Source organism: Lagenorhynchus albirostris, chromosome 12, assembly GCF_949774975.1.
Source record: "Lagenorhynchus albirostris chromosome 12, mLagAlb1.1, whole genome shotgun sequence".
NCBI lineage: Eukaryota > Metazoa > Chordata > Mammalia > Artiodactyla > Delphinidae > Lagenorhynchus > Lagenorhynchus albirostris.
The window spans coordinates 47,350,872-47,375,347 of NC_083106.1; the positions used below are offsets into that span (position 1 = coordinate 47,350,872).

The 24,476-nt window shown below is 45.2% G+C and overlaps 1 protein-coding gene and 1 long non-coding RNA gene across 10 annotated transcripts in view; one reads left to right on the forward strand and one right to left on the reverse strand.

Annotated features, from left to right (window-relative positions):
• Nucleotides 1–3,280: 3,280 nt before the first annotated feature.
• LOC132530844 (uncharacterized) overlaps nucleotides 3,281–24,476 on the reverse strand; it is a 30,049-nt gene continuing 8,853 nt past the window's right edge. Inside the window, exons 2-5 of one of the 7 annotated variants that reach the window (XR_009543913.1) lie at nucleotides 24,266–24,338; nucleotides 10,035–14,607; nucleotides 8,072–9,049; nucleotides 3,281–5,052 (exon numbers count right to left, since the gene is read on the reverse strand). This is a non-coding gene — a long non-coding RNA (uncharacterized LOC132530844). Of the gene's footprint in view, nucleotides 5,053–5,644; nucleotides 6,986–8,071; nucleotides 9,050–10,034; nucleotides 14,608–24,265; nucleotides 24,339–24,476 lie in introns of those variants that run through there. The other 6 variants (XR_009543912.1, XR_009543917.1, XR_009543916.1 and 3 more) reach the window with 6 other exon arrangements.
• The window catches only part of TRAF3IP2 (TRAF3 interacting protein 2), a 41,216-nt gene continuing 23,399 nt past the window's right edge, over nucleotides 6,660–24,476 (forward strand). The window contains exons 1-2 of one of the 3 annotated variants that reach the window (XM_060168324.1): nucleotides 6,660–6,938; nucleotides 18,831–19,664. In XM_060168324.1, the coding sequence (XP_060024307.1) occupies nucleotides 18,839–19,664 (826 nt within the window). In that variant the 5' untranslated portion in view covers nucleotides 6,660–6,938; nucleotides 18,831–18,838. The remainder of the gene's footprint in view (nucleotides 6,939–18,830; nucleotides 19,665–24,476) is intronic. The other 2 variants (XM_060168323.1, XM_060168322.1) reach the window with 2 other exon arrangements.

Below are 24,476 nucleotides of genomic sequence, written 5' to 3' on the forward strand. Positions count from 1 at the left end.
TTTATTTCCAGAACTCTTTTGCTCTTGCAAAACTGAAACTCTATACCCATTAAGCAATAATTCTGCGTTCCTGCCTCTTCTCAGTCTTTGATAGCCACCATTCTACTTTGTCTCTATGAATTTGACTGCTCTAGGTGCCTCAGCTAAGTGGAATCATACAGTATTTGTCCTTTTATGACTGACTTATTTCACTTAGAATAATGTCCTCCAGGTTCATCCCTGTCATAGTACATGTCAGAATTTCCTTCCTTTTATAAGGCTGATTAATATTCCATTGTATGTGTATACCACATTTTGTTTATCCATCCATCCATCGATGGACACGTGGGTTGCCTCCTACTTTGGCTGTCGTGTATAATGCTACTATGAACATGGTGTACAGATTTCTCTTCAAGACTCTCTTTTCTTGAGGGTTTCTTTGAGACCCTCAGTTCTTCTGGGTATATACCCAGAAATGGAATTATTGGATCCTATGGTAATTCTATTTTTAATTTTTTGAGAAATCGCCACACTATTTTTCACACAGGCTGCACCACTTCACATTCCACCAATGGTGCACGTGGATTCCAGTTTCTCCACATTCTCCCTGACACTTGTTATTTTCTCATTTTTAATAGTAACTATCCTAATTTGTTTTAATTGAAGTATAGTTGATTTTCAATATTGTGTTTCAGGTATACAGCAAAGTGATTTGGTTATGCATGTATATGTATACATATATTCTTTTTTTCTATTCTTTTCCATTATAGTTTATTACAAGATATTCAGTATAGTTCCCTGTGCTATACAGTAAGTCCTTGTTGTTTATTTATTTTATATATGGTAGTGTGCATCCGTTAATCCCATACTCCCAATTTATCCCTCCCCACCCTTCCCCTTCAGTAACCATAAGTCTTGTCTTGATGTCCATGAGTCTGTTTCTGTTTTGTAAATAAGTTCTTCTGTATCATATTTTAGATTCCACATATAAGTGATATCACATGATATTTGTCTTTGACTTATTCACTTAGTATGATAATCTCTAGGTCCATCCATGTTGTTGCAAATGGCATTAGTTTATTCTTTTTTATGGCTGAGTAATATTCCATTGTATATATGTACCACATCTTCTTTATCCATTCATCTGTTAATGGACACTTAGCTTGCTTCCATGTCTTGGCTATTGTAAGCACTGTTATGCTTACACTGTTATGCTTACAAGTGCTGTTATGAACATTGGGGTGCATGTATCTTTTCAAATTAGTTTTCATCTTTTCCAGATATATGCCCAGGAGTGAGATTGCTGGATCATATGGTAACTCTCCTTTTAGTTTTTGTTTATTTATTTATTTATTTATTTATGGCTACATTGGGTCTTTGTTGCTGTGCATGGGCCTTCTCTAGTTGCAGTGAGTGGGGGCTACTCTTCATTGTGGTGCGTGGGCTTCTCATTGCGGTGGCTTCTCTTGTTGCGGAGCACGGGCTCTAGGTGCATGGGCTTCAGTAGTTGTGGCTCGTGGGCTCAGTAGTTGTGGCTCACAGGCTTTAGAGCACAGGCTCAGTAGTTGTGGCGCATGGGCTTAGTTGCTCTGCAGCATGTGGGATCTTCGTGAACTAGGGCTTGAACCTGTGTCCCCTGCATTGGCAGGCGGATCCTTAACCACTGCACCACCAGGGAAGTCCCTATTTTTAGTTTTTTTAAGGAACCTCCATACTGTTCTCCATAGTGACTGTACCAATTTACATTCCCACCAACAGTGTAGGAGGGTTCCCTTTTCTCCACACCCTCTCCAGCATTTATTATTTATAGACTTTTTTTTTTTTTTTTTTTTTTTGCGGGACGCGGGCCTCTTACTGTTGTGGCCTCTCCCGTTGAGGAGCACAGGCTCTGGACGCGCAGGCTCAGCGGCCATGGCTCACAGGCCCAGCCGCTCCGCGGCATGTGGAATCTTCTCGGACCGGGGCACGAACCCATGTCCCCTGCATCGGCAGGCGGACTCTCAACCACTGCGCCACCAGGTAAGCCTATTTATAGACTTTTTAAGGATGGCCATTCAGACCCATGTGAGGTGACACCTCATTGTAGTTTTGATTTGCATTTTTCTAATAATTAGCGATTTGAGCATCTTTTCATGTGCCTGTTGGCCATCTGTATGTCTCCTTTGGAGAAATGTTTATTTAGTTCTTCTGCCCTAACCATCCTAATTTTTAAATATAACCTGAATAAAGCTGCCCATATACATGTCCAAAAGTCAAACAAATGAGTACAGAGAAGACTTGGAGAATAACATGGGATTATTTATCACAGACTTTCTTGAAGGGCAGAGGATCCCTCCTGCTCTCTCACTACTACACTGTGTCTCCTCCACCTCCTCTGTGGGGCTCGTGCTACTTTCTCATCATCCCTTTCCAAACGTTCCTCTCTCATCTGACTTGCCCTGCTGTGTTCAGCCTCCACAGGAAGTAGAATCTGGTCTCAATGTGCTTTTCCCTCTTGGAAAGCAGCTGTCTGGAATTCTGGTGAATAAAATTTTCCACTCCATTATACAGATAATGAAAATCACCTGACATATAGTAGATAATAAATGGTAGCTAATCTTCTGGTACCTATCTCACAGGGGTACTGTGAACAGTTAAGTGCGTAAATAAATGCACACGAAGTTCTTAGAACACTTAAGCGCTGAGGTTAGCTGTTATTATTGTACTGGTGGTAATGGGGAGCTCAGTCTGTTAGGATCTAATCCCTTTGTAGCAAGAGATGCTGCCGACAACTTTGGGTCCAGTTGACCACTCTGAGGAAAGTCACCTTGGAGCAGATAATCTTTGGCCTTTCCAGAACTTTAAAGTGTTCCCCTTTAAGTATGCAAATGTAAGGTGAATAGACGCCATCGCCCTGGGGTAATGGAATGACAGAGCTTTTGTAGCTTGACAGAAGCTGCTGTTCCCAATATACCCTTTGTAGGGGAAGGAGATGAATAAATCTGTACGGGGCTCAAGGAACCTCTTGAAAAGAAAAAGATTGAGAGGTAATCCTTTCCACGTGAGAGTTTGTGTTTCCAGGACCCCTTTGCTAGATTTGTGAGGTCCTGACTGAGTCAGCTGACAGAACAGGAAACAGTTCTAGCGGGCAACTCGCCTAGAAGGAGGGCCACCTGGACGGTGGGGCAGCATCCCGGGGCTCAGCGGGTGGGGGGGGGGGCGGTGAGAAAGGTGGTGATGGGTTCTGGCTTCTGCCTGTGTCTGGCTGACCCTCTGGACTAGAAGCAGCCCACCAAAGCAGTGGAAAAGTAACCAATGGCTCTACAGCTTTGTCTAGTGGCTAATTTATTTCGAACTGCCTGTATCTCCCCAGTTTTTGCTTCTGAAAGAGACACAAGAACATGTTGAGAATCTTACAATTTGCGTGCCTAGCACCCAGTGCACGTCTGGAATAAGGCAAGGCTCACTAAAGGTTGTGGGACTGGAGTTAGCCAGAAGGGCAGGACCAGGCACTGGGAGCCTGGGTGTTTCTTCTCTTCCTGCCTAGGTTCCAGCAGTGACGCCAGAACTGAGTTATGGGGAGAGTTAGCCAACACCAGGGACCCTTTGGGTGAAGACCATCCTCCGGGAAATGCAGGACAGGAGTTTTCTTCTCTTCCTCGTGGTGTGTCATAGTTTCGCTCTGCCATTTCAGCACTTAGAATCATAGCATTTAAAAATGGAAACTCAAGGCTTGTCCAAGGAATGAATCTTTTCCTTTTTTCTTTTTTCCTTTCTTTCCATCTATTAAAGCTGTAGAATGACAAGTTCTGAGCATTAGGTCCAAACGGTTTTGTTTACAGAGGTGGGGAAAGCTGACCTTTATGGAATTATGCCTTTTGCAAGAATACTGAGCCACTCTAGAATCTGGCAAGCACAAATCCTCCCCTCCTAGACTTTTAACTAGAGGGAGAGGGCTGGCCCAGCTCTTGACTGCCCTATTATGCACACAGCAGCCTTCACCATATGTAAACACTGCACTTTGGGAACCGGCACAGTCTCAGCCCCACCCTTTTATTGCCTACACCTTTCCCCACCCACATTAAGCGTTGTTGTCAAGAATTGTGCAAAGAAAACAAGTTATGTGGGCTCCATCCAAGCACATAAGGAAGGACAGACTACAGCAGGGCAACAAAGGAACGGGAGGAAACATCCCCACCTAGAAATGAGACAGTGCAGGAATCCTTCTCCACAGACTATCTGGCTGACCCTGGAGAGGTTACTCTAAGTCTTGAGCCTCAGATTCTTCAAAGGTAAAGTGGGAATGACAGTAGTAAATGCATCTCACAGGACTGTTTGCAGGATTAAATGCACTAGCAAGTAGTATATGGTAGGTCCTCAGTGAAGAGTTCCTCTCCTGGGACTTCCCTGGTGGTCCAGTGGGCGAGACTGCATGCTCCCAATGCAGGGGGCCAGGGTTCGATCCCTGGTCGGGGAACTAGATCCTGCACGCACACCGCAACTGAAGATCCCGCGTGCCGTGACTAAGACCCGGTGCAACCAAAATAAATGAATAAATAAATAAATAAGAAATATTTTTTTAAATAAGCGTTCGTCTCCTGTGATGCCAGCTAAAAGGGTGTGTGTATTAGCCTGAGAACACCAGGGGGTACTGCTGGGGGCCGGAGGTGTTCATTTCCTAGGCTCTCTGACACTTTCCCTGTCATCCATATTTCACTGTAACTGCCTCAGGCATGTTCAGATGGAAGTTTCTTGTGTTCAGGACACCCTCTCTAAACAGTTTACATCCTCAGGCCGCTTTTCAGTGGGGCCCCAGCAAGGGCTCCTAGGTAGGAACCATTAACTCCTTCCCCCAAGTGCTGCCTTTCTGCTCGGGATAAACTGAGATGGGAGGAAGGCCCAGCTACCAGCAATTAAAAGCAGCACTGCAACGCTTGGTATCTCCCCACAGAGCCCTTAGGCTCACATCTGGGGAAACAGTTGGTGGGAGAATTGGAAAAAAAGATTCCTCTTGTTCTTCCTGATGGGTTGTATTCCAAAGGCAGTACTTGACAGAAGCATCTTTCAGGCTTTTCCCAATCCATTTAAGGGCATCTAAGAGAAATGAAAAGTATCTTCACCCTGCCCTTTCTTTGATCTCCCTCTTTTTTCCTCCTCTTGTCATTCTTCTTGTCTTTTCTATTCTCATCTCCTAATACTGATAGCTTTTTCAAAGTATCCTGGTACCAACTGCTCCACATGCAAAAAAATGCTATTTTCCCCAAACTAAAAAAAGATTATTATAATAATAATTTTGAGGCAGAAAGCTCAAGGCCAAGATAATAAGTACAATTTTTAAATCTTTTTTTAAATGAATGAAGTACTACACACTTGTTGGAAAAGGAATCCAACATATGTATACTATACATACACATATGTACAGTATACATATTTTATATCAGTACTATAAATAGGATAAAAGCCCTCTGTTTTGACCCATTCCCCTCAATCCTTTTCCCCAGAGGTGATCACCACTTAACAGTCTGGTATGCATTCTTCCAGACATTTCTGTCATTTTTGGCCGTTTAGCAGATATGTAGTACTTGCCAACTATGTTCTGGGCAGAGTGATAGGTGTTGGAACCAATGGTGAATAAACATAAATAAATAAATAAATATATATATATATATATATATATACACACACACGTATTTGTTATATCTATTGGCAAAAATGAGATTATGTTTCTCAATGAATAATATCTCAGAGCCACTTTTCCTTGTATGTGGAAATAAATATATACATAAATAAATATTTATGGTTTTTAACAGCTGTGTAGTATTCCACTGTAAGGATACACCAAAATGTATACACCCTGTATATGTCGTTTTAAAAACAAGCAGCATTCCCTCTGCTTGCAGAACATAGAGCAACCTGCTCCACATGGCTCACTTGAACAGAACCTGGTGGTCTGGATAGGGACGTTCTGGGGCCCATCCCCTGCTCGAGGGTAGAGGGGTGGCCAGCCGAGTGGGCTGACCCTGGGGACTCAGCAGGCAGGCAGAGCGTCCAGGAACACAGTGCGCCTGCCCAGCACCCAGCTGGCCAGTGGGTAACTGAGTTCACACCTGGGTCCCTCTGACTCCAGAGCTGCGGCCAACACAGCTCCCATTACAGTCTGCCGTCCTGGTCATCCTGTTTCTAGCATCTCCTTTGGCAATAAACTCTGTAGGCACTGATTAAGCAAGGAGAAGGAAAGGCAAGGAAATAAACTTGAGTACGTGAAAAATGCAGCCAGAGGAGGGCTGTGTGTGTGTGTGTGTCGGGGCGGGGGGTGGTTCTCAAAACTAGTCACTTTTCCATGCGTGTGGATGGGGCAGGGTGTGTGCGGGGGCGTGTGTGCGTGTGTGTGTGCACGTTTGTGTGTGTAGGGGGATGGACAGTGAGTCCTCCCTTTGTGATTAAGAGCAGCAAATGCAGTTAGAGACAGTAAGAAGTTTCTGCTTCATACTCCTCCCCACGATCTGCCCCCAGTTTCCTCCTCTGGAGCTGCTAATGAATAACCGATCTTAACACCCAAGTTCAATCCCCTCCCCAGGCACCGTCTCAGGCCAGGGTACCAGGACGACGACAACGCTGAGGTCCAGGGCAGTGGGAACATTCCTCAGCAGTTACTTAGCTGGGTGGTTAAAAAAGAAAAATGCAGCCTAATTGGCCAGTGGCCTTTTCTAGTGAATGAAGGAGGTTTCTGTTTTAAGAAATAAAGTGACTTCTCAGCGGCTGTTGATTCACTGCCCACAGGGAGATTTTTGAGCCCAGGCTTCCTAGCCTCGGTAGAAATTTGCATACAACTTCCACTTCCTGCTTCGGAGCCTGTTCCGGCTTTACCTGGGCCGGGAGAGGGTGGAGGGAGGCCCGGAGCGACCCAAGGTGGAGTGACCCAAGAAGGAGAGAGCGCGATCACCCCGTGGCCCGGTCTGTTTGTCCGTGGTGGCTCTAAGGTAAGTTGTTCAGAGTTGTCACCTGCCGCGCCTTACTTCTTTTTGACCTGTTTCCCAAAACAGTTTTCTCCTTTACTGAAATGTGCTGCCTTACTTTCCTCCACCCGGCTCTCCCCACCTTTCGTTTGTTTGTGTACAGAGAGACCAGCTTGGGCTGGGAAAATGACAGCTACGTTTCTGCTGTGAGAAAATGCTGGTGGTTTAGTATTTCAGACGGGCGAGCGAAGATTAACTCTTTGAGGAGTGGAGACACACACACACGCCTGTGTTTGAGTACTTAGTGTCCCCACAAGTTTCGATTAAGAAGACAAGCCCCATTCTCCAGGGAGGGAGCCGGGGATGGCACAGATTAAGGAATTGGCTTCCAGCCTCAGACACGTCAGTGGCAGAGTTGGAGGGAGAACTCCCAAGTTCTCTTGATCCCTTTTTCACTCGGGGGAAGAAAAATCAACACCACGTTCTTGGGCCAGGAAGTTCATCTCCGCTCTGTGCTGGCTGTGGCGCCCTGTCAGCTCCTCTCCCACAGCCCTCCACCCTCCCAAATGGCCCAGACATCTGCCGGCACGGACAGTAGGCCTGAGCCTTTAGGGAAAACCAGGGCAGAAGTGCTATTATTTGATCTTAGAAGCTAATCGAGCGTCCTATGACTTTCAAGTTCAAGATGATTTCTTAGCATAGGGGGATATTTTTTAATGAACGGGGGAAAAAAGAGACCAAATAAATAATAAAAGCAGAGGACAAGAAACTTGGTTTCAAGTTCTCACTCCACTCCTTGCTGGCTCTGTGACTTATGCAATTTACTTTGGTTTCCCTAGGCCTGGATTTCTTCATCAATAAAATGTGTGTGGGGTGGTGAGCTAACAAGATTATGTCGAAATTCTAACGAAATAAGGCTGGGGTGATGGGAATCCCAGAGGGGTAGCCATAATGGGTGGTCTTAGAAGAGTGCGTTTTGTTTACTGATTACTCAAATACATTCATCTCACCTCTTGCTACTAAGAGATAGTTAGTCCCTGGAGGAAAAGGACTCCTTTCTTAATCCTTCTCTACCCTCTAGCACTCAGTATACTATCAAGCACCTTGTAGGCACTCGGGTTTCTTCCATATAAGCTGCTCTGATTTGTTTCACTTACCTGCTCTCGAGGCAAAAGGTGAAGCCATAGCCTGGGTAAGAGGCTGAGAGCAGCGGCGGTGTGGTGTGCTGGGCTGCCACGTGGCTCTGCAGGAGGCTGCCTGGAATTTAGGTGTTATTCTTGGCTCTAGTTAAATAGGAGAAAGCAGGGGGTTTCTTGAATTAATTTATGTCCCATTTGGGTTACCCAGGAAGAACCAGTCCGTGCACTTGCCCACAGAGTCAGGGCAGGCCCGAGAGCTGGCAGACGAGCCTGGCTCCAGAAGGCTACGTTACTGACTTAGCAGGAGCTGGAAACCACTCCTTGGCTAGACCAGTCACTGTGTGTGGGGCCTTTAATGGGGGGTGAAGGGAAGCTGTGAAGCACGTCTAGATACCACGTAAGGGTGATGACTAGGATCAGACGCGTTATTTGATGACCGACACACAGAATCCTTAAGCTTTTCAAAAAAAATCCTTATTGTTTCTTTTGAGCTGTTACTCTCCCTCCATACAGTTCAAACAGGCCCTGACTGTGTGGGATGGACTGACTCACGGCTTTCGGTATTGCTCAGCTGTTTCTGTGGAATATCAAGGCCCTGGTATGGCCCCTGTCATGTTTTTAGATGGCTCTCTCTATCACCCTGGGTTGGGAGGACAGGAATTTCAAGATGTTTCACCTGTGATGAGTTACTGATTTTTTTTTTTCTTTTCAAATAACATGCACCACTATCTGAAATCAGGCTGTTATTTGCTGCCAGCCTAGCTTTGATCCAGAAAGGCCACCCAAAGTCATTCCTCATCTGGTGTCATTTGTGATGAGGTGGCACTTGACAGAAGCCCCTGCTCTGCTCCGTGCCTGGGGTGGGCTGACTAGGAGTGAAAGCATGTTGGGGAGCAGACTTTTAACTCAGGGGTACTCACTTTGGGAGGGTGCAAAGATGGAAAATATGTAAGCCTGCTTCTCTCAAGATTAAGGTGTTAGTGATTTTCAAATGCTCTGAAAATAAGAGAAGAAGGCAGTCATAGTTGCACGAATTCAGAATCATAGTTGCAGGCACTCAGAAAGATCGATTAGGCGGGTAGTTTGTCTAAATTAAATCTACGTTTAGAAGAATCGAAATCTCGGAAATATCCTGAATTCTAATCATTTTTCTGCTACAGGAAAATTTAGATTAGCCTTTCAAAACACATATGCATTGCGGGCAACTGCTGCAGGGAAAACAAAAAAGAGCACAGACGAGCCATATTAAACTTTAAGTTCCTTTCAGATCCAACGAAATGACCCCTAATGTTTGATCACAGTTCCTTATCAAAACAACCCTGCAGGCCTTCCGTGAGAAAGCATCTGAGGATTAGAATCAAGAAGCTCTCCCTTTGGGCCTCTCCTGTTTCTCCTAGTGCATTGTCACCGAGATATTTTTAGTTCCTGAAACCCAGGCTGTCCTTCTCCCTCGGACATTTGACATTCTTTGCGTCTCTTGCCCAGCAGGCCTCCTACTCGCCCACATGTGCTTCGATGCCTGAGTGTTAAGCTCACCCTGTGCCTCTGTGTGTGTGTGTGTGTGTGTGTGTGTGCATGTGTACAGATGTGTACACAAACCTTCCTGGGGACCAGAAGTTGTAAATTGGCTGAGGGAGGAAGGTGGGCTTTCATCCCCTCGTGATTCGCAGAGCTGAGCCAGTTTGGCGTGGTTCCCTGGTAAAGCAGCTGAGATCAAGCTATTCAGGACTGACTGGAGCCCCCGGCCTGCTTGACCCCCTTCTTTCATCCTGAAGACGCAGGCTGGCTGGGGTCTGGGCAGCTCCCTGAGCGCTAATGGAAACCTGGCCCTTCCCCACCTCACTGTTTTCCTGCGCTCATGGTTCCAGTGTTTTTCCTCCTTCCTCTCCCAGGCGGGGTCCCAGGTCTCCCTCCCACCTCCGATTTCCCTTCCTCCTCCTCTGTGCTGTCTGCCCAGATTCTTCCCAGTTCAGCAGCTTACCTGTAACACTTTTGCCTTTTGCCTGCATTCATTCTTTCCCTTCCCTTCCAACTGTAATACGTAAAAATCACAGTTTAAGCAAGCCTCTCTCCTCCACCAATAAAGGACGAGTTTTTTAAACTTTTCCTTCAAGGTTTCCCACTCTCGTTGCTTCTCTTCCATTTTCCTTTCTTCCTTTCTATCCCTTCTCCTCCCTCTGCCGATTTTTTTTCCTTTCTGCCCCTTCTTTTCCTCACTCTGGGGTCTGGACTGAATTAAGAATCACGAACGTGTGTTTAGAGAAACCTTATCTGAAACAAAACAAACAAACAAGAGAACCCATGGGCTGGTTTGAGGTTGTTCTCTAAACGGTTTTTACCAGCTTCCAGCGTGGTGGAGTCAGTCCTTTCCCATTAGCCCCGTCATTGAGTTGAGCAGCTCAGAGGAGTTGCAGAGCAAACTTCCGCACATCAGGTCGGGTCACGCTGCACCGCCTTCAGCCTGCTGTGAGCTGTACTGTGCAGGGTATGAACAAGGGCCAGTAAATGTTCCCTTGTCTCCAGGGCTCACCACTGCTTCCAATCCTCTGGCAAACCAAATGGAAGAACTTCTCTGTCTGGGAAATTCTGCAAGTAAACTTGGAAATATTTCCTCACTGGAATTTGAACCTGAGCCACACAGTTCACTCAAAACCAACTTCCACTAAGCAAACCAATGTTGGGAGAGTTTGCATGCGTTGGGGCAGTAAACAAAGAACATTAATGAGTTTAAAGATTTTTTTTAAATCCCAAATTTTTGGACAGTTATGAAAAAAATTACTCCCTGGAGAATGAAGTAAGACCTTGAGAATCTGTGACTGCAAGGATCTGGTCCAAAGTGCATCTGAGGATCTTCCTAGCTGTAAATTTATATATTTATTAATATGTCCACCTGAAATATTCATGCTGTGTGTCTCTAGGACCCTTCAACCCTATTGTTGACCCAAAGAATGCTTTTTTAAAAAAATCCAAGCAGTTGGTAACAGCAAGCCTTGATCATTTAGGAGCTGGTAATGTGGTTTATTAATTACTCAGGCTGCTCACTCCTGCCCTTCCTCTGTTTCTTGCTCTGCTATTTGTCTTCTTCCAGGGACATAACACCTTCATTAAATCCCATCCATCCTTGCCTCAGAGGCGTCCCCTGGAAGATATCCCCTCTCTAGATGCATCGCCAGTTATCCTCACCCTTTGTTTGTGCTCTGTCAACAAGTTTTCAATTTACTTTGAGTTCAGTTTATGATTAAAATTTAATGAGATCCAATCAAGTGCTTTTCTCAAATCAAGATGCCTCTGCAGTCTCATGCACATCCTCTATTGTTGTGGCATGAAGGAAAGCCATCACAGGTTTCCAGCCTGGCCATTCTTCATAAAACACAGGTGGCATGTATCCACGCCTCCTTAGCTTCAGGGTGAATGGTTCTGAAACCTATCTATTCCAGGAGCTTCTAGGGTTTACTCAGCTCCTGCCATCCCCTTTCTCCCCTCCCCCACATCGCTGTACAAGTCAGTGCCCCCAGCTGACAATCAGGTGGGTTCAGTGCCCAGGCTCTGGTGCTGAACTGCTTGGATTTGAACACTAGCTAGGCTACTTACTGGCCCTGCGGCGTTGGGAAAGTTACTTACCCTCCTCCCTGTGTTCAGTTTTCCCATTCCTAAAACGGGGCTGACGACAGTACCTACAAATAGGGTGGCTGAGAGGATAAGTTAATACATGTAAAAAACTTGGAACAGTATTTGACACATAGTAAACATTTAACAAATATTAACAATTATTGTTAACAAAGGGTAAGGTTTCTTAAGTATATCCATTTCATTAGGTTTATATTGATTTATCAGCATAAACTATATCAGAGCTTGATAAACTACAACAGTCGAGCCAAAGGTGGCCTATGGTCTGTTTCTGTACCTGCCTATTGCTAAGAATTTATATTTTTAAAGGGTTGTTTAAGAACAAACAAACTAACTGAAAAGCAGGGTATGAGACAGAGACGGTATGTGGTCCACAAATGTGAACTATTTACTATCCGGTTCTTTACAGAAAAGGTTTGCCAGTGCCTGATCTATGTGGTTTAATGGAAAGAGGTAGGAGATCTATAGGCTAGAATTGGCGGTGACTTTGGAGAAGCTATTTAATGTGCCCACAGCTCTGTACAATAGGAATGGTGAAGTGAAACCACGTACCTCACCTGGGACCCAGCTGTTTTAAGGACCAGATGAGATGACGTATATCGAATCTGCCAGAAATACACATGTTGGTTAAAAAGATATGGTCTCCATACATTAGGTTCATATAATAGGTTTAGCGTCCAGGTATAAAACAAGTGAACATTGTTTAGAAAACAGTTCTAAAGCCAAATCACTTGTTGTTGTAAAAATAACAAAATAGCCATTGTTTTGGGAGAGCTTGATATGGGCCAGGCCCTACAGTCAGCACTTTATTTACACCTTCTTCTTTTACCCTCCTATGGGGCAAATGCTGTCATTTTCCCCACTTTACAGATGAGAAAAATGAGGCCCAGAGAAGTTAAGTAATTTTCTCAAGGTCACACGTCTAATCGTGCAGCTAGCAGAGAAGGAATTTAATCACGGGGAGATTGAATCTAGAGCCTGTGCATTTAAGTCCTGCATATTTTCCACATCCTAGAATATGTATTTATTCAGGGTAAGCCCGTCTGGATGGCAGAAGCCACAGTTAACTGTGAACATGGACATCATATCTGTGAATATGTGCCCTGAGAGAGACTTGTGCCCTATGCACACCAGGATGGGGTCTAAGAGATCTGCAGAAAGCGAGGCGGGCGTGGTGGGAGGAAAAGAAGCTTTGGGATGAGCGATGAGATAAGAAAGGTAGTGCTGCGAAGACTGATAGGCTCTGTTTCGAGAAACTAATAATTTAAGGCAGAATGTGCTGGAGGAGAGAAAGGTTGCTGGGAACAGACATGAGCAAAGACTTGGAGGCAGCAAAAGAGAGAGAAAGAGAATGAATGGGATATTCTGTGAATGGGACACCAGGGAGCATTGTCACAGGGGATGTCAAAACTACTGATGTCTGGATAAGGTCTTATCTGCAAAGCCAGGCTACGCAGGAAGGGTAGGGGGCAGAAAGGAAGCGAGAGAGGCTGGGACAGAAAAACTGACAGATTTGAAGAAAGATGCTGGTCAGAATCCAGGAGCTGGAACCACAGCTCACAGTCCAAAGGGCAGTGGGATTCCAGAGAAAGAAAACTGCTGTCTCTTGGGTCAGATCAGAGTAAGAACCAGGCTCACATACACCACGGTTTCACCTGGTTGTGTGGCCCTGGGACTAGCCCTCCATTCCTAGCTTGCGCCACCCCAGTCCCACCCACTCCTACCGTGGACAAACGTCCCCATCCTCTGCTGAACGGTCTTTTGTATTTTATGGGACGGTTCACTCTCTCCTGGGTGGTCTCAGCAGTGCCTCGCTCACATTGATTCTTAATCTTTGTGAACATCAGAATCACTGGGGGAGCTTCTCCTTTTCCTTTTTTATCTTTTAAGTAGATATACAGGCACTTGGTACAAAACTTAAAAGGTAAAAAATGCTCTGAAAAGCAAGTCCCTCCCCTGCCCCTGTTCCCAGTCACCCAGCTCCCTTCCCAGAGGCATCCTCTGTTCCAGCTTTCGGATGTGATGGTGTGGGCATATGCAATCTCAGATCGTACAAAGGGTAGTGTACTCTACACACGGTTCTGCTCTTTCCTTTTTTAACTTCACAGTAAATCTTGGAGATGGTTCCACATCAGTTCACACAGCACTTCCTCAGTCTTTTCAAAAAGATGCAGTGTTCATTGTAAGGCTGGACCATAGTTTGAAAAAGCAGAGCCTTTTTGGACGCGTGGCTTGTTTGTAGTCTTTGCTGTTACAAACATTGCTGCATTGCCTATCCTCATAGCCTCTTCGTTTTAAATAATATGTGCATATCTCTGTAGAGGAAATTCTTGGAAATGAAATTACTAGGTCAAAGGACATAAGATCTTAAAATTCTGATAGTTATGGCCAAATTGTACAGATTACACTCCCCTTGGCAAAATATGAGAGACCCTATTTACCTGTGGGACTTAAACAGCAAAAAAAGGGAGCCCTGGCCCCGCCTCAGAATCTCTAGGTGTGAGGCCTGGACATCTGTATTGTGAGTCTCAGAAAGCGCTTCTGAAGCAGAAACTCTCCTGTGGTCCCTGGCCAGCCAGCCTCTCCCTTCCCCCAGGGGTCTGAAGCGATGAGCTAGACATGGCTGTCGTGCTCCAGCCTCTCCCCGGCTTCCGGCTTGGAACACTCTTCCCTTCATATCTGCATGGCTTGATTCCTTCCAGCTTCATCCTGATAAGCTGAGACTGTCTAGAGCACCGCCAGCCCTGGGGCTCACCAGGGCCTGGCTGGCAGGTCTTCTGTCCCCCTCAGGGGTCATAGACTTCTCCTCTAGGTCATGGCTAGAAAACAGGGCTTTTCCACTTAAATCCAATTGCCACCCGCTGTTAAGGATGGGAGCACAGGCTGTGCCAGGGTTACAACTGCCTGGACATCATATAGAGAAGGGTCTGGAATAAAACAGGGAAATTAGAAATGGTTAGGAGCGATGAGATACTGAGTTAATTTTTTTCAACGTGCATTATTTTTTTTTTTACAATATTGACATTAAAGACCAAAAAGTAGGGCTTCCCGGTAGCACAGTGGCTGAGAGTCCACCTGCCGATGCAGGGGACACGGGTTCGTGCCCTGGTCCGGGAAGATCCCACATGCCGCGGAGCGGCTCGGCCCGTGAGCCATGGCCGCTGAGCCTGCGCATCTGGAGCCTGTGCTCCGCAACAGGAGAGGCCACAACAGTGAGAGGCCCGTGTACCGCAAAAAAAAAAAAAAAGACCAAAAAGTAAAACTGTCATTTCCGACCCAAGCCACTGATCTGCCCAAGGCCCTCTGATGTGGCATCGGTGTGTAGTTTTTCTCTGTGACACCCTCAGGAGGGTGGCAGGGTTTTTCTGTCAGTTCTGGCCGGGGTCTAGGGCTGGAGGGACCCTCGTGGTGACTGCAGGCCTGCCCCACCCTCTGCTGTTCTTCGCGAAGCTCTGAGGATGCAGGAGGAGACCAGCCGCTTTCCTGTCTGAAGCAGAACAGATGTCCCAGCACACTGGGTGGTGGACTCACTGTTATTCTGCCAGTGAGGGTTCAGGTCAACCCTGCTGTGGGGGGGTGGGACCTCTTCAGGCATGGCCTAGGCCCGCCTCGGGGCCTGACACTTAGTGGAACTTAATACATATTTGAGAGGAAGAGAGGAAGAGGGAAGGGTATAATTTCAAGAACTCTGAAATCCTCCCTGCCACCTTTCATGAGCCTGAGATCCTCACTGTCAGGGATCCTTCCAGCTACATGGATCTATCTCCTCTCTGAAACAGGCATCAATCATTCATTCATTCAACAAATATTTATTGAGCACCTACTATGTACCAGGTATAGTTCTAGATGCTGGGTATACAGCTGTGAACAGAAGAGTCAAAAATCATGCCCTCATGAAATTTACATTCTGGGGAAGGGGGGAGACAATAAACAAGGAATGTACTAGATATTTGTATTTATAACATACATTTTATAGTATATATAGTGATGATAACTGCTACAGAGAATGATAAAGCAGGGAAGGGAGACAGAGAATGCAAGAAGCATGTAAAAATTTTAGAGGGTGACCAGGGAGCCCTCACTGAGAAAGCAAGAGCTGAGTAAAGACCTAAAAAAGAAAGGAATCAAGCCATGCAGATATGTAGGGGAAGAGTGTTCCAAGAAGGCACAGCAAGTGCAAAGGCCCTGAGGTAGGGCCTTTGATTTCCTGTATTAGTTGTCTTTCTTGAGCTGGATCACAAGCAACTTGAAGGTAGGAATAATGTTTTATGTCTTAAGAAATAATTTTGTTTACCTTTCACAATATACCCTCTTGTACCTTTTGAGTTTTGTGTCACTTGTAGGTATTACCATTTGTAAAAAAATTTTAACTGAGCTTATGCCTCAGAAGAGGGGGTACACAGCACAGAGTTGGACACATAGTAAGGTTCAGTAATCATTTGCTGTTTGAATATTTGTACAAATTTGAAACATCAGAGTTCATTTTGTTTTTTAAAGATTACTAATCCCATAGCTTTCCTGAAAGGTTGTTCACTGCCATGCCGGGTTTATTCACTATCATCCGAGGAACCGTCTGTTCATTTTCAGACCAATGTCAACGCTAGAATTCCCACCCTAGGATGGACCTCAGATTCCCAGTCACTGACCGCACTCCGGAGATGACCACATTTGTCACCCTTTTTATTAGCTTCCTCCAAGTCCTTGAAGGTTCCTCAGCTAGAAGAGAATTTGCAACTTTTTAAATTTAATTTAAGTTTTTTAGGGAAGCACTTCTAAAGTATTCACATTTGAAGACCCAGGGAGAATATAAACAATTGTACCTGAAGTGTGGAAAATGAATATGAATTGCATACCAAGAAATAGCTAACAGCATTTAGTTCTCTTGCTGGCTGGCTCACTGGCTGCCACTCTTACCCCGACCCCCCACCCCGATCCCCTCCCCCATTCAGCTGTGGGCCCACAGATGCTTGCAGGAGATTACGCGACACTCAGCCAGCGCTTTGGAAAATACTTCTGTTTCCTGACCGGCTGAAGAGCATGTTGTATGGCATATCCAATTTCATAGCTATAGAAAAATTGTAAGAAAGAAAGGAAAACAATGGTGAACATTTTAAAATACTCAGTAGTTGAAATATGTGTGTTTTGGGTAGGTCTCATCAATTGAAATCAGTTGAAATTTGTGTGTTTTTACAGGGTCTAAGCAATTTAGGTGATGAGGTCTATCGTCTGCAGAGTCAAGGGGCAGGAAGTACACCCAGCCTAGACAGCAGCCTAGAAAAGAGCCAGCCCGGGGCAGGGGACACCAAGGCAAGGAGGGAGGGCCCGCCGGGACTTGAAGCCTGAGGGAATTTTCTGTTGTGCCAGAAAATGGTACAAAGGTTGTTTGCAGCAGATGGGTAAGTCTGATACCCAGTGAGAGTCAGAGAAGTGTTAGAGGGCATTCATTTGGCATGGAGTGCAGGGCAGATTGAGGTCTCTTTCTATAGGCCAGGAAGATAAATTTGGTGGGAAACTACGGATCCCACTTCTGCTCTTTGGGGCAGCATTTTTTTTTTTTTTTTTTTTTTGCGGTACGCAGGCCTCTCACTGCGTGAGAGGTTGTGGCCTCTCCCCTTGCGGAGCACAGGCTCCGGACGCACAGGCTCAGCGGCCACGGCTCACGGGCCCAGCCGCTCCGCGGCATGTGGGATCCTCCCGGACCAGGGCACGAACCCGCGTCCCCTGCATCGGCAGGCGGACCCTCAACCACTGCACCACCAGGGAAGCCCTGGGGCAGCATTTTAAAATGTGTGCTGTCTTCTTGCCATTGGGTTGGGTACTGGGCACGAGAGAAGGGGAATTCATAATTTTCCAATTTGTCTTAGCACAATAACTGATGGGCATCGTGCCTTTGGGCACAGTAAGCCCTCAGTGAGTGTTCGTGGTTGAAATTCTACATGGATAAAATAGGAATTTAAAAATCCACACACCCCCGCCCCGCACCACCCCTTCTCCCTGTATGGCACTTGAGGTGTGCTATGTACGAGGCCTGCACGGAACAGGCGGCCAGGATTTTTCTTTTCACTTCCTCGCTCCCACTCTCCCTGCTCTGGAGCCTTCTGCAGGCCTCCCGTCATCACCCTGTGACATCTTTTCCGTGACCTGCCTCCTTGCTTCCCCTGGAGCCTAAGCATCGTGGGACATCATCTCAACCAATCTTCTGATGAGGGGAGGCGAATTTTCTTTCTCATTCCGTTATGTTGATTGAGAGTTCTGTTTTTATAGGTAAAACCAATATTACCTGGACCGTGGGCTAACTGCTCTGTGGGCTAAAGGCTAGTTGAGCGAGCCTTGTCCGTGCAGCTACTACGTCACAGGCCAGATGGTCATGCAGGCATCGTGCAAGAGGGAATTAAGCCCTCCAAATGACCTATAGTTGTAAGTGGAAAATGTCACTATGACCTTTTTTCCAGTGCTTTTTAAACTCAGGCTTTAAAAATCTTTTTCTTAAATTGGGCAGTAGTCACAGGGGGCAAAAGTTTAAAACTTCAGAAGGTAAAAACTTTCCCCCTCCCCCCCCCAGCTTAGCTCCATTCTCAAAGGCAACCAGTGCGCCAGTGTCTTGTGTGTCCTCCATCCACGTTTTATACATGTGCAAGCAGCTGTGCTCACACACACACACATTCCCCTCTCTTTATTTTTTCACACCAAATAGCAGCATCGTATACACATTGGTCTGCACCTTGCTTTTCTTTAATCACTTAACAGTATATTTTAGAGATCATTCCACATTCATTACTGAGATTTCTTTCATCATGGATTCCAAATACAGATGAAACAACCCACATTCCGATTATTTCTCCTTCCTCAAAACTTGGCTGTTGATTTTCACCCGTGTCTTTCCCTTGCTGGTGTATGACTTCTACCACATAAGGGTCCAGTCACATTCTTTGAATCGCCTTCCAGATAAAAATATCTTAATAAGCCTTAGTGCCTTTGCCTGGAGGATAAGTGAACACTTTTTACGTGATCAGGGCTCTGCCAGTGCATTGGTGTCACTCTACTGTTAATTTAAACCACATCTTGAATGAGGTCCCTTAAGGTCCTAAAGCGGGGGACTCCAAGAAATGATCTGACTTCTGACGCTGTGGCATGTTTTCTCTTGTTCCAGAAACTAGGATGATCCGAAGCATTCCTGTGGAGGTTGATGAATCAGAACCATACCCAAGTCAGTTGCTGAAACCTCTCTCAGAATATTCCCTGGAAGAAGAATCCGAGCTCCCTGCTCCAGATACAAGGGACATGGCCCCCAACAGCTTGTCTGCACCTCAGACCCTTCACTCTTCCTCAGGAGACTTTTCTCACGCTCACCCAACCCTGAAGCTTTCAAACCGGCAGCCTGTGTCCCAGCAGGTCACCTGCCTGCGCACTAAAGTCCTGGCAGAGAGTGAAGACAGCTTCTGGAGGAGACACCCAGACCCCGGCAAAGATTTTCCCTTGGGCTGCTCTGCAGCCAGCGAGCCTGAGGCTGAGTCTGTGGTTGGAGCCCTCACCCCGGAGCATCAGTTTTCACTTATGGAAAAACGTAATCAATGGCTGGGATCTCAGCTTTCAGCAGCTTCTCCTGACACTGGCCATGACTCAGACACATCAGACCAAAGTTTACCTAATGCCTCAGCAGACCCCCCGGGCAGTAGCCAAGAGATGGTGCCACGGGCCCGGATCCACAGGAACCGAGCGGCCCCAGACCTGCGTACGATCGACACGGGCTATGATTCACAGCCCCAGGACGTCCTGGGCATCAGGCAACTGGAAAGGCCCCTGCCCCTCACCTCCGTGTGTTACCCCCAGGACCTCCCCAGGCCTCTCAGATCCAGGGAGTTCCATCAGCTTGAACCTCAGAGATACCCAGCATGTGCACAGATGCTGCCTCCCAACCCTTCCCCACAGGCTCAGTGGAACTATCGCTACTATTGTCCTGGAGGCCCCGATCACCTGGTGCCATGTAAGTGAGCTTTACCTCCTCTGGACATTCTGGGCTGGGTAACCGAGTAAATGGGAATCTCACGTCAATGTCTTGCATCGTTAGACCAGCACAGACAGATCAGAGGGCAGGGAGGACATTTTGCTTCCTATGGGGCCTTCCGCATGTGATTGGATTTGCAAGGGGCTTTAGAATAATGCTTTATCTTGGCCCAAAGCCCGTTCCGCTTGGAACCTGCTTCTCTAGGAAACTTTAAGTATAAAACAGATTCCTCTCTAGGGTAGTTTTAAGTGAAACTTGCTGAGAGGCAGGGAGACGACTCAAATAACTTCTAGAAAACTTGTTTGTTATCCAAATTCTTGGGCATCTGGGTTTTTCCTTCTTTACATGCTTCTTCTCCACCTTAGATTTTTCAGAGAAAGGGGCCTTCTGTCAAAAATATCAGAAGGTGCCCAGAATGTCATTGAGACTGAATTCATGCATGACATGAAGATCCAGTTGCTCCTGTGATTACATTGCTAAAAGGCCTTTGGAGGTTGAACCATCAACATCTACCCTACCATCTAGCCACACTTGAGGACTGGCAGTCCCCCTAACTTGTCGAGCTGTTTCACATCCCCCTGCATTTGCCCACATTCTTCTCTCTACCCAAGGTGTTTTTCCCCTTCGTGTACATTTGAACCAGTTCTATACCTTTATTCTTTAACTGCTTTTTTGAGATCTAATTTATACACTATGAAGTTCACCCTGCCCCCATTTAGGTGTACAATTCAATTTAGAGTTATACAACCATCACTATATACCTCTTTTAAGACTTAGCTCAAGTGTCCCTCTGGCAGTCTCCCCAGATCAGTCCCTCCTTTGCGCTCTCTGTTTCCTTATGCTCTGCCTGTTGGGGCACCTAATGCCAGTATGGCATTTACTTATGGACTTGTTTACTTCTCCTTCCAGACTGTAAGTTTTTGCACATTCAGCAAAGGTGTATTTTCTTTTTTTTTTTTTTTTTTGCGGTACGTGGGCCTCTCACTGTTGCGGCCTCTCCCTTTGCGGAGCACAGGCTCCAGACGCGCAGGCTCAGTGGCCATGGCTCACGGGCCTAGCTGCTCCGCAGCACGTGGGATCTTCCCAGACCGGGACACGAACCCATGTCCCCTGCATTGGCAGGCGGACTCTCAACAACTGCACCACCAGGGAAGCCCAAAAGGTGTATTTTCAATCCATAATTCTCCAGTATTTAGCACAGTGACCAGCATTTACTAGATTCTCAATAAATTATTTCTGAATGAATGAATGAATAAATAAATAAATAATATGTATCAGTACAGTAAGCATCTCTGAAAGTGATAAAGTCTTAGACTGAGATAAAAGGTTCATCACAATTCTTGATGTCAGCTCTCTAAGACGCTGCTGGAAAATAACAATAGGGCTTTACAGATGAAACATGGGGCTGGGAGGTGCAATATTTTTCTTAGCAAAATAAAACACCGTATCGAAAGCAGTTCAAATGGTCTGACCAAAGAGTCTGACCAAATCTGGTGCCTAGCTTTAAAATAAATTATAGAAATAATTACACATCCTATAATCAAATCACAATTTATGTATTTATACATGTGAATTTAATATAGCTTTAATATAGCTTTAGGAAGCTTAATAAAGCTTCCTAAAGCAAATGGAGCAACAGAGTAATTCATAATTTAAAAAAATAAAAGTGAGGTAAAGGAATTTAACTTAGAAGATGCTTGGAAGAAAGCAGGCAATAATGAATGTGAGTTAAGAGTGAGGCTAAGAGGGGCTTCCCTGGTGACACAGTGGTTAAGAATCCACCTGCCAATGCAGGAGACACAGATTCAAGCTCTGGTCCGGGAAGATCCCACATGCCGCAGAGCAACTAAGCCCGTGCGCCACAACTACTGAGCCTGCGCTCTAGAGCCCGAGAGCCACAGCTACTGAAGCCCACATGCCTAGAGCCCGTGCTACACAACAAGAGAAGCCACTGCAATGAGAAACCTGCACACCACAACAAAGAGTAGCCCCGCTCACCACAACTAGAGAAAGCCCGCACCCAGCAACGAAGACCCAACGCAGCCAAAAGTAAATATATATATATATATCTGCATGTGCCAAGTGCTCAATAAGTATTTGTTAAAAACAAAAAAAAGAGTGAGGCTAAGAGATGAGGAAGCAGCGGAGCTTCGGGAGAAAGAGCCCCTGAGGTCTACAACTGGGACTCTGGTGTTGGTGTGGGATGCTGGGAAGTCAGCTGATTGGGAAGCAAGGACCTCACTTGTACTTTGAGCACCCAGGGATAGGATGGGTGTGGTGGCAGAGTTCCTTGAGCATGAATCACTCACTGAAAACTGAACCTTGGCAGGGTCAGGATTTGCATTTTTTTCTCAACGATTTCTAGGTTAAAAAGGAATAATTTTGTGGGAATAATACCACAAGATACTTCTTTTTAACATTCTACTATCTGCATTTAAAGATAATTTTTCTGATCATAATACTAATGTTTGTTCACTCTCAAAGTTGAAATATGCTCAAAAGCCATGTTTCCATCACCCAAAAATAATTCCTTATTGGGGTTTGACATATTTACTGGGTTTTTTTCTTTGCATATATATTTAATATAAAACTAAAATAATTTCAGTGTAATTCTTCCAGCATCACCTAAAAATGCTGCATATTATTTCATCAGATGGATCTATCAAGTTGTTTTTAAGTTATTCTCTGTTGTTGGACATTTTAAGTAGTTTCCGATTTCTGATCCAAAAAACAATGATATGATATATCATGTACATAAGTTTTTACCTGCATTTCTGATTAGTTTCTTAGATTAATATGTAGAAGTGTGAATACTTCATCAAGGGCTTTGTGATACTAAGTCCCAAGCAGTTGCCTTTAACCACTAACAGGGGAAAGCCCCATTGTGATAGACAGAGAAAACATGGACTCACGATTGGAGAGTTCCAGGAAGATCTTCTCACCTGTAAATATTTTTCCTGTTGAACCCTGAAATGGCATCGTTAGCAATCTAGTCTTTGGAGGTAAGCATTGCCCTCTTTGGGCAGGCTCTGTTAAAATGCAAACACTCCCACTGGGAATACTTTTAGTCTCTTAACACTTGCTTTCTCTCATCAGATTCCCTCCCCTTGCTCTCTATATTATTTCCTTCTCTTGAAGTCGGGGAGGAAGGGGAGCCTAGGATCCTGGGAGTGAAGATAAGTGATGAAAGGCAGAGAGGAGAGAACTTGGACAGGAGAAGGGAATAATTCACAGAACACATATAAGCAGCCAATAAGCATATGAAACCAAGCTTAATATTACTGAATTTGAGAAATGCAAAATTTTTAAAGATGTATTTTTCCCAATCAGGTGCACAAAAACAAAAAAACCCTGGGACAACATCTAGTGTTAGTGGGTTTATGGGGAAATGAACTTCCCCATCTACTCTTGGTAGGATTATAAACTGGTACAGTCTTCCAAGAGACAATTTCACTATCAAAATTTTAAATGGGTCCTCTTTGGTCCAGCAGTCTCACTTGTAGGAATCTGTCCTATAGACACATTAAATGAACATATAGAAATACCTGAATGAGGATGTTTATTAAAGCATTGTATTAGAGTAAGAATAAAAACAGTAAAATGCCTATCAGTAAGGGGACAGATTATAGTAAATAATTATAAATTAGTAAATTATAAATAATTATCAAATTATGTTATAAAGAATATACATTATTGTAAATAAGTTGTGATTTATTTATACCATAGACTACTAGGTCCCTGTTACATAGACTAAAATACACACTCTGACATAAAAAAGGTTAAGGGAGAAGCATGAAGTGTTGATTCCCATACATGTTATTTTTTTTAATTATATATGTTAAAGACTCCATTAAAAAGTGTGTAAGATGGCCCCAACTGTTAACTGTGATCATGGGGAAAGGGGAACAAGGAATTAGGAAGAGACAGGGAGAGTTTTCTTCTAACTCTACATATTTTTGTTGAATTTGTTAGAGCAGACAGGCATTACTTTTATAATTTAAAAAATAAGTAAAGGGACTTCCCTGGTGGTACAGTGGTTAAGAGTCTGCCTGCTAAAAAAAAAAAAAAAGAATCTGCCTGCCAATGCAGGGGACACGGGTTTGAGCCCTGGTCCGGGAAGATCCCACGTGCCGCGGAGCAGCCAAGCCCGTGCACCACAACTACTGAGCCTGTGCTCTAGAGCCCGTGAGCCACAACTACTGAGGCCGTGTGCCACAACTACTGAGCCCACGAGCCACAACTACTGAGGCCCGCGAGCCTAGAGCCCGTGCTCCACAACAAGAGAAGCCACCGCAATGAGAAGCCCACACACCGCTACGAAGAGTAGCCCCGCTAGCTGCAACTAGAGAAAGCCAGTGCGCAGCAACGAAGACCCAACACAGCCATAAATAAATAAATAAGTAATTTTTAAAAATAAGTAAAAGTTAAAAAGAAAAAAGAAAAGTAAGGGGAAATGAGAGTGTACAGGTGGGCTCACCCTAATCCACCCTGCATGTGCCTTGGTCCTAGTTCCCAGGGGCATTATCACAGGGAAGAGGGTCAGGGTCGGGCTGTGTTTGTCAGGGAAATTCAGTGCTTACAGTTTCTCTTCAGGGCAGTGCAAGCCCAAAATATTTATGAAGCCTCCAATAGCAATGGCTCCCAGGAAGGTTGCTGTGAGGATTAAATGAGATAATGTATTAAAGACACTAGGAAAGTGGCTGGCTTGTAGTAAGCCCTCAATAACTAGCAGCTCTTAGTTATTATTGTTATTATCTAAATGGATCCTGTAAAGTACCCCTCTACTTCTAG